Source organism: Strongylocentrotus purpuratus, unplaced genomic scaffold (assembly GCF_000002235.5).
Source record: "Strongylocentrotus purpuratus isolate Spur 01 unplaced genomic scaffold, Spur_5.0 spur5_scaffold_13, whole genome shotgun sequence".
Taxonomy (NCBI): Eukaryota; Metazoa; Echinodermata; class Echinoidea; order Camarodonta; family Strongylocentrotidae; genus Strongylocentrotus; species Strongylocentrotus purpuratus.
The window spans coordinates 24,289,766-24,299,727 of record NW_022145598.1 but is presented as its reverse complement, the minus strand read 5'-3'; the positions used below and the strand labels follow the sequence as shown (position 1 = coordinate 24,299,727).

Here is a 9,962-nt window from a genome sequence, read left to right as displayed (position 1 = left end):
TTCAACTCATGCTCTTTTAATACAGATTGCCAAGATTGATTATTTTCTTGCCCCTTATAGCATCTCGTGATATAACTGTCGAATATATATAATCCAAATCAGTTTCAGTTTGAAGCGATGGATAGTATAATACGTGTAGCTTGTGTGGAATTTTATTCTGAAACCATGCTAATTTCCCAGAAATTATCAGAAATGATGTTTAGTTTTGTATGAAAAAAACATGCAGTCTGTTCTAAATCATGCATGTGATTATTTCTTATGATCAAGGAGATGAATCTATTTTCTGAAGATGTCACCTTTCCTTGTTCCTCTCTTCTTGTCTTTCGTCTCTTTTCTTCGCTCTTTCTTTCTTATCATCATTTAAAAGCTAACATGCGGGACATGTTATATATGTACACCAAAAATTTTATCCCAGAAATATATCTTTGAGCTCCACGACATCTAAACGTTCTTTGGAAAAAATTGAATATGAATAAACTGTTTGCTTTGATCTGTCGCCCCTTCTCTCTACTGCTTTGCTACTGTTTCTTCTACCTCCCTTATGTTTTATTCAAACAATGATTGTCTCCCTTACTTGTAAAATCAAAGCTTTTTTCCCACAGAACCTATGATATCAGTTTTTCCTCCTCTCGAATATCTGTAGATTTTTTGCTTGCCTGTAGAGTTATTTTAGCATGTGTGCCTTCAAACATTAGACTTCTTGCTTTCTAAATCTCTTTCAAAATCTCATGCAGATTTGAAATCTAAAATTTCCTTTCTTAGACTGGAAAGCGAAGAGGGGAAACGATTTTGAGAGTAAGACTTCTCTTTCCAAGAATGTTGTCATATTTCCTGTTATAGAATCCTCTCTTATTTTTCTTCATCTTTCTCATACACTTTCGGTTAGGAAAGTGTTTTATTAGTGGACAATTCAAAAGCTTTAAGACAATACTTAGAATAGGAACGAATGCAAAGATTGAGAGATGTTTTGTTTTTAATTAAAGGAACGCGATGTAAATGAAAAGATGAACATACTTTAAGTGTTTCAGGGCATCTTGTAAAATTTTGTAAATATGTACATGTACATGATTCAATTAGATGAAAGAAATACAGAGCAGAAATACAATTGTGGTATTATCATGTCTTGTAAATTAATGTATTCAAATTCTTATGTTGGTGCCTATACATATGCATTCTTGTTGTACATTGTACATTGTTTTGGAGAGAACATTTTATCATCCACCATCTTTAAAATATCTTATATTGCAAATGCTGCTTTTAATCTGAGTCATGTAATTTTTTCTTGAAATATCCTATGAAAGCAAAATCAAGTAATCTGCGGACTTTATGCATTCCCATCACGCTCTGCATGAAGACATTTTCGTCCAGGCTCATAATTTGTACAAGCTATTAAAGGTTCTATGCATAAATTAATTTTTAGTTGCCATAATTGATTTTGCTATATACGTAATGAAGGTGAACTACAAAATCTCATTAATTATGCAGGGAATTTGAATTATATATTAAGTTGATGTTTCTTCACATGTTTTGATATTTTTTAAATGCATTACTTATGAAATATTTCAGAATGTACAAGTGTAATGATTTCTAACCACCCGCTCTGATTTTGTTCTTATGATTTGAAGAAAAAAAGAAATTAAATTTTAAGCTGCTTAATTTTACAGATACAGCTTAAGAACAAAACTTTGCATCTTTTTTTGCTGTTGTTCATTTCGATCCCACCTTTATTACTGGTAATGTATGTTGCATACATGTATCAAGATGAAGAATAGATCAAGAATTGTCGTAACGTTCTACTGCCAATTTGACAAGCGTTTAGTGCTTCATCGCCTCCTTAATTGACAAGAGATTTGCTTTCAAAGTCTCAGACATTTTGATGAGTTTGCTTTCTTTATTTTCTTCAGGAGTTTGATCATTTACTGCCTCTTTTACATGTTTGCAGTAATTCAGAGCAATATGTTTTTGATTTTGAAACAGTAAATAACTTCTTTTATATTTTAGTTGACAAAATAACCAGCTTTTACCATAGAATACCAATTATCTTAGTTTGTTTTTTTGCAATATAGATGTCTCTAAACACTGATAGCTTGTCGGTATATTTTGATGGAACAAATCATTTTCATGTTCATTTTTTTTCTTTTACTTCTAACATTAAAGTCTTGTATTTCCATTGTAGGCATACATGTACGTATTTCCTTTTCTTTTCCAATTTCATAAACATGTAGTTTTAATTTTCATCCCTCTTCTTATTTTTGTGTATGTTTCTTTGATAAGCTCATTCATGTTTATTTTAAGCCATGTCTACAGATGGAATGGTTCTAAAATTTGAAAAAGCAAAAGCCATTTTTACTGTATTGATGAGAGCTCATAAAACTTCATACAAAATATTTTTTCTTACGATCTTTAGATCATTTTAATCTGATGTTTGCAATAACCGGGTGCTGCACACGATGTAAAAAATGATAACATGACAGTTAATTTTATATAATTTATCATTATTAAATCCTCAATGATTTGATCTCATTCTTTTTTCATGGGATGGAATTTGTTTGTATTTGAGTTACATTTAAAAAAAAAAGGAATTGAGTTGAACATGCAAAGATAAATTCTATGACATTCTCTGCTTTAATTCGTACTGAACTTTAATGATAGTATTTCAAAGCTACTTTAAAAAAAGAAATATGGCCAAATACGCAGATTTACTTCAACATTCGGTGTGACCAGTCATTCAAACATTGCCATTGCTTTGTAATGTCCTGTATACCTCCACCACCGTTTACTTCAGTAAGCATTGGTAAGGTATACCGGTAGATAGAAACATAGCAATTTGTGTTTTTACAGATGCATGAAAACTCACTTTAAGGACCATGCACCTGGACCATTGCGACAGGACTGTTGAAATATTTCTTTTAGAATGCATTGCATAATTTGCTATCGATAATCTGCAAAGCATCAGCCACTCAAAATCTAGCATTCTCTATAATGATGGTATTTCCAGATGACTTGCCATCAACAGTGACATTTTCGGTAGGAAATGTTGCATTAAAGCTCTCTTTGAATGCAAAGTTGCAATCAAGAATGACTTTTCATATATGAGCCAATCAGGAGTGTGATGTAAATAATAAGGTGGATCTTGCTTGATTGGCTAATCATGATTGTACATTGTAGCTTGCATTCGCAACTTGATGCAATCAATCTCTTGATTGCATTCTCTTGATTGCATGAAAACCAGGTAATGATGCCTCAAGCTTTATTTTTATCATTCATTCATGTACCTATTTTGATGATGGTATATAAACAAAAATGTACATGCTAGTGTCTTTGAATGTACAGCAATGATAGTATTCAAATATCATTGAAACAAATTTGTACATATATCTCATTTTTGTAAAATGCAAATTGAACTATACGCTACAAATGTTCATATAGATTATGGCAAATGTGATTTCTAGCAAGTCAGTATCATTGAATGAGCGAACTTTTTTCAGAATGTTTGTCTTACTCGTTTGTTCTTTTGAGTAGAAAAAAATGCCTCAATTTGTTCATGATCAAGTTTTCTCTTTTAAACATCTTCTATTCCTGTACAGTATTTCAGAGTAACCATGCTATTGATGAATTCTGTATATAAAATATATATTATGCAGTGTTATTATCTCTTGTCAGTCATTATTTCTGTATTCTTCTGTCAAAAAATGTAAGAATTTATTGAATCAAAGTACAACTCGATCTTACAATTACCGGAATTTTATTTTGTAATGATTATTATTTTATTAATACTTAATTACTAATGGGCATTCTCTATCAATTATGTGACAAAGCGACTTAAACTTGTAGATTATGATAGAGTTGTGACAATGAAAATGTTCTTTTTTTTTCCTTTCTTTTAAAATTTCATGTTAAATAAATTCCAAGGGAAAATATATGCATTAAGACATAACCTGTTTGCATCGACTGGAAAAAGCCTGTGTGAAATGGGCTTCATTCAGATTTTTTAGTCTGATTATCTAGTAAATATTACAGTGTATATCAATGGGCCAGGGAAACATGTATTTGTTTGTGTCATCATGTTCGGTAATACATTCTCAGAAACTCTTCAACAAGAGATCCCAATGCAATCTCATTGCGCCAAATGGACCCATGTAATGTTTACCGTTTCTTCATACTTTTTTCATACTTTTTTTCAGAACAATTCATTGAAATCATTTTTTTTAGATGTGACTTGTTAAAGATGTACCGCTCTGTGACTATTATGGAATACAATGTGGACCATTTTATTGCTTGGATGTTGTCTGTATGTTCATCAAGCATATTATTTCTTGTGATTGGACGACCAACGTATTAAAAGAATTGAATTGTACCGTGTAATCGTAACGAGACAAGAATTTTCAAATGTTGAAGGGTAGGGAAGTGGTGGAGTGTTTTGACTACCAACAGTGCTTAGAACGTGTATGCTCAGTGGCAAAAAGGGTGTTAACTGGAGTCATCTATTCACAGAGTTTGGCCAACGTGGTTTCATTTAGTGACAATTACATGGCGTATATTCTCGTTTCGTTCTTTTGCCCAACTCAAACCGGGTTAGCCAAACTCTCCAAAAGAATGGCTCTGACTTGAACAGTTCAATTCCCTTTTGACCCTCAGCACACAATGACATAGGATAACGGCCTCCTCCAACCGTTGGAGTAGCTCGGTTAACGCATGTGATATCAGGGAAAAAGGACTCGAGACAAGACGGAAAAGAACAACGTATTAAATATTTTTGTATAATCCAATCATTTTGGTTTAATGGTATTTGTTCTTGATTTGAATGATTGCTTAGTTATCTGAATTCAAGATTCAAGATAATTTATTGTGAAAGAGAGAGAGAGAGAGAGAGAGACAAGTCGCATGGTGTAGAAAAGAAGGAGGAAATGAGAGGGAGAGAAGGTGACAGAAAACGAAGAGCTCTGGGAGGGAAGAGATGAGGTAGGGAGTACAGGCTATCAAGAACAAGAATGTATTTATTTGAATGATTGTTTTGTGTTGGAATGAGAGGTGTGTGTATAAGAAATTGTATGAAAAATAGAAAAGTATCGTCTGTTTGAAGCCACAATTGCTTAAAGGGCAAGTCCACCCCGGAGAGTATATTATTATTATTATTATTATTGTTATTATAGGTCCTCTGAAAAGAAAAGACCATCCCAAGTCATACATTTTTTATTTATTCATTTATTTCTTGTTAATATATATTTCATGATTTAATTGTACATATACTTGACAAATAAAAATCATACAAAAACATTCAGAGCAGTTATACTGCAGAATCATATACAAACATAACACTTGAATGAAGCACATATTTGAACTACCCAAACTACAAGTTAACTGAATGCATATGCGTACAAAGTAAGTGATCTTATAGTTTCATACGAATTAGACTAAATCATGATTGTATTACAAATATTACAATTACAAAAATTAAAATGCATGTACATGTATTTTTAAAATACTGATATTTATATTTGCACGTTCAATATGCCTAAAAATTCAGGGAATGTGAATTACAAAATACTTATACATCGTTTTGATTTAAAAACTTGTTTAACTAATCGACCATACTTGCAAAAGTTCAAGAAACCTGTATAAAAGCAAATCAATTTGAAAGCTTTTGAAGCTTTTTTAAAAACTAAACAAACAAGTGGTTTGTTGGCGCTGTGGGCTAATCCCAACTCCCTGCTAAACCTAAGCATCCAATTGGCTGCATGTATGTGTGCTCCATTTAGTATTAAATACAGATGGACACTTAACAATTCACTACTTGCATTAACTTCAGTAAAAAACATGCATCAAATGCATTAAACATTTTCATAACAAAATTACTGCAATAAACCACCACCAACTTAAAAAACTTAGGAATGTATATTTCTCATTTACAGATGGAATAATTTCAAAGTCAGTTGCATGAGAGAATGAAAGATCTGAAATGAATGCAGAACGAGCCAGCATGTAAACTACTTTTATGCTTTCTTAGCAGTCAGGTAAAATAACCACCAACACCACTTTTCTTGGTACAGATATATTTATACTTGTATGTGTATCGGGGGGATTCCTGAAAATGAAGTAAATAAATACATATTTATACTTTATAGCATACGTACATGTATATACATACCTCCTGCCTTATGAAACTACAAAGAAAGTAGATGTAGCAAGACATTTTTTTTCCTTAAAAGATGGATTAATCATTGGACCTGTTTTCATCAGCTTCAGTTTGCCAAATAACTCTCTACTTTAACTGTCCCGATCGCAAATTAACCAGTTGCAATCAGCGGGATATTTAATCGAGAAAATATATCCCAAGAAAGCTTGGTCTTGTTTAAAAAATATCCCGCTATTTGGGAAGTAGTGAGCTAATGTGCGCTCGTCTGAGCTAATTTGTGATGAGCGTATTGGTCTGGTGAAAATGCGATTTTGAGCTTCGGGATAATATCCCGAGTCTGGAAATCGCGGGTTATTTGGTAAACTCGAGCTGATGAAAACAGACCTATTGTGTTATTTTTAGAGTAGTTGATAAAATAAGCCGATGATGAGAATCAGTCCCACGTTGACTGCATTTTCCGGTTGATGCTTGGACTAGATGCCGTGGTCGGAGCTGCAGTTTCTATACAAACAGGCAAAAAAGACAACGATGGTGTGAATTGTATATTTTAAATTTTCTCTCTTTCTGAATCTCTCTATCTCTCATTTCCTTTATCCTCATCTCTCCATTCTTTATCAATCTCTCCATTTCTCTATTTGTTTGTCTCTTCCAATCTACAAATCTATCTATCTATGTTTCTCTCTTTCTATCTCTTCTTAAATCTAGCGATCTCTCTTTCTGTTTCTCTCTCTCTCTCTCTTTCAATCTAACAATCTTTCTTTCTGTTTCTATCTCTCTCTCTTACTCTCTCTCTCTCTCTCTCTCTCTCTCTCTCCCATCTCTCTCTCTCTCTCTCTCTCTTTCTCTCTAATATCTTACCTGGAGCCTCATTTACATAATAGAAAGCCTCCATGCCAGCAGTCATGTGATCGTTGACATGGCAATGAAGAAGCCACACGCCTGGGTCATCGGGGGTCATCTCCAGGGTGAGGAAAGTTCCTGTAGGCATTTTCAAAAGGAGAAAGTGTCATATTTTTTTTTTTTCTAAATAGAAAAATGAACCAAATATATGTGCAGTGTATACATGGATTTACAAAAAATTTCAAAATGATTTCCTTTTTTAAGAAAAAAAAGTTCCAAAAGTGGACAAGAGGTATTCCTGTGAATTTCTCAACATTTTGACAAAATTTGAACTATAAAAAGGATTAAATTCTAAAGATATGTGACCGTGATTTGTATGTCCCTTGACAGACCAATGCCAGAAATGGTGAGAGCAGCCAGTGGCATAAATGGCCTACCATAGTTCAAGTCCAACTGAAGTCGATCTTCGTCTTTGGGAAACACCCGATCCCCCCCCCCCCCCCCCCCCCCCCCACCCATAAAATCATATATTCTTCATCTTTAAACATTCATTTTCACTACATATATTCTTTAGACCATTTAAAATAATAATACAACAATTTTTTTGGAAGAGTCAGTTTTTGTGAAACACCACCCTCCCCCCCCCCCCCCCCCTGGCTGTGAATTAATTATGTCTAACCTGGGAAAAGTTCTGAGACATCCAATCTGTTTGTATGCTCGGTCTGGTAGGTGAAGGTGTGTCCATGGAAGTGAACCGTGTGAAGATCCACCTCGTCTCCGAGACCAAGTAGATTCCATGCGACACGCTCTCCAACCTCCATCTCAAGGTGGTCGAGGTTGTTGAACAGCAAGCCGTTGATTCCTGGAAAGGGAACATTGAGGCATGAGAAGAAGAAGAGGAGGAGGAGGAGGAGTAGGGGGGAGGAGGAGGAGGAGGAGGAGGAGGAGGAGGAGGAGGAGGAGGAGGAGGAGGAGGAGGAGGAAGAAGAGAAGAAGAAGAAGAAGAAGAAGAAGAAGAAGAAGAAGAAGAAGAAGAAGAAGAAGAAGAAGAAGAAGAAGAAGAAGAAGAAGAAGAAGAAGAAGAAGAAGAAGAAGAAGAAGAAGAAGAAGAAGAAGAAGAGAAGAAGAGAAGAAGAAGAAGAAGAAGAAGAAGAAGAGAAGAAGAAGAAGAAGAAGAAGAAGAAGAAGAAGAAGAAAGAAGAAGAAGAAGAAGAAGAAGAAGAAGAAGAAGAAGAAGAAGAAGAAGAAGAAGAAGAAGAAGTGGAAGAAGAAGAAGAAGAAGAAGAAGAGGAAGAGGAAGAGGAAGAGGAGGAAGAGGAAGAGGAAGAGGAAGAGGAAGAGGAAGAGGAAGAGGAAGAGGAAGAAGAAGAAGAAGAAGAAGAAGAAGAAGAAGAATAGGCTTTTATATATCGCCATCAATCTAGACTAGATAATTCTATTCCGAGGAAAACAAATTAATTATTACCCCGGCTTTAGCATAGCTGCCATTACAGTACTCTAGCATGTCAAGAAATTAATTCCTGCCAGGTACCCATTTACCTCACCTGGGTCAAGTTCTACAAATGTAGATTAATGCCTTGTCAAAGGACATTAGTGCCGTGTCGGGGATCGAACCATGACCTTTGAATTTGAAGTCAAGTGCTTAAACCACTGGGTGGTTTGCATGTAAGGGACAGTAAATGGTGAGAGCAAACGGTGGCATGAATGGCCCGGCATAGTTAAGTCCAACTTAAAGTCAATCTTAGTCTTTGTGAGAAAAAAAACCTGGATACCATCTCCTTACCATGCATGAGGTTGCTCTCTTGAAAGTCCCCGTCACTGACATCCACCGCCGTTGGTGTCAAACAGTAATGATCAATGTTCTGTTGTAGATACCAACTCTTATTCTCATCCGTCACGGAGAAGAACAGGTTGAACTCCTTTTCAACATCCGTCCTCCTTCCATCAGCATCTTGAATATGGGAGAAAAAGAATATAACAAGTTAAAGATAAAGTTGAGTTCTGGTCATGTGATTGCATTGTGAAAGAAACGTTGTGGAATCGATCAGAAAGGGTTGATCATGTAGTATATGAATTGGTGCGTACTGCAAGGTTCTGGAATCATCAAAATGATAAGAAATTTGGCACAGTCTTGGTAAAGTTACAAGCACTATGCACACAGAAAGATGTATATGGGACTATGCGATATCTATCCAGTCCGGATAGATGTAATAATTTACCAAATATATTAATTCGTAGGCGGTTTCCCGGCAAAATTTGTATCATCACGTATTAGTCAAAACATATTCTTTCACATGATTGGTAATATGAGCTTCCATTTCATTTTTGAGAGGGGGGGGGGAGTTTCCAAAACTGGTCTATACCTATAGTCACCATGGTGCAGTCATAATTGCTTTAGCAAATACTACAAACAGTGTTCTTGACTTCTTGAGGGAAACAGTATAGACCAGAGTTTGGGGGCCTTGATAAACGAGCCCCTTCCTTCACGTACATGTTTAATCCTAAAAAGACTGAGTGCCAATTGCAAGATGGCCCCAAGAAAATTATGTGGTTATACTTTGCAGCACGTAAATTTAAGTTTCTCACTATATGGTTTATAACCTTGATCTCTGAAGTCAATTGATCTGTGGCCTACATGGCACATAAAAGGGTTCTCACAGTTTTCAAAAGAGAAATGATCAAGATTAAAGTCTCTGACAAGCAAAACAAAATTCTGAGAATTTTTCATTGCTTTCATTGTGAAGGGAAGTATAATAATGTAGAAGTAGTAGTAGAAGTAATAGTAGTAGTAGTATTAGTAGTAGTAGTAGTAGTAGTAGCAGTAGAAGTAGTAAAGTAGTAGTAGAAGTAGTAATAATAGTAGTAGTAGTAGTAGTCGTAGTAGTCGTAGTAGTAGGAGTAGTAGTAGTAGTAGTAGTAGTAGTAGTAGCAGTAGTAGTAGCAGGAGTAGTAGAAGTAGTAGTAGTGGTACTATTATTATTGATAT

At 34.9% G+C, this 9,962-nt stretch overlaps 1 protein-coding gene across 1 annotated transcript in view; it reads right to left on the bottom strand.

Moving 5' to 3' along the window:
* Positions 1 to 5,871: 5,871 nt before the first annotated feature.
* LOC762518 (hephaestin-like protein) overlaps positions 5,872 to 9,962 on the bottom strand; it is a 16,188-nt gene continuing 12,097 nt past the window's right edge. The window contains 4 exon segments of the mRNA XM_030983206.1: positions 5,872 to 6,637; positions 6,995 to 7,114; positions 7,656 to 7,838; positions 8,760 to 8,927. Coding sequence (XP_030839066.1) covers positions 6,570 to 6,637; positions 6,995 to 7,114; positions 7,656 to 7,838; positions 8,760 to 8,927 — 539 coding nt within the window. The 3' untranslated portion in view covers positions 5,872 to 6,569.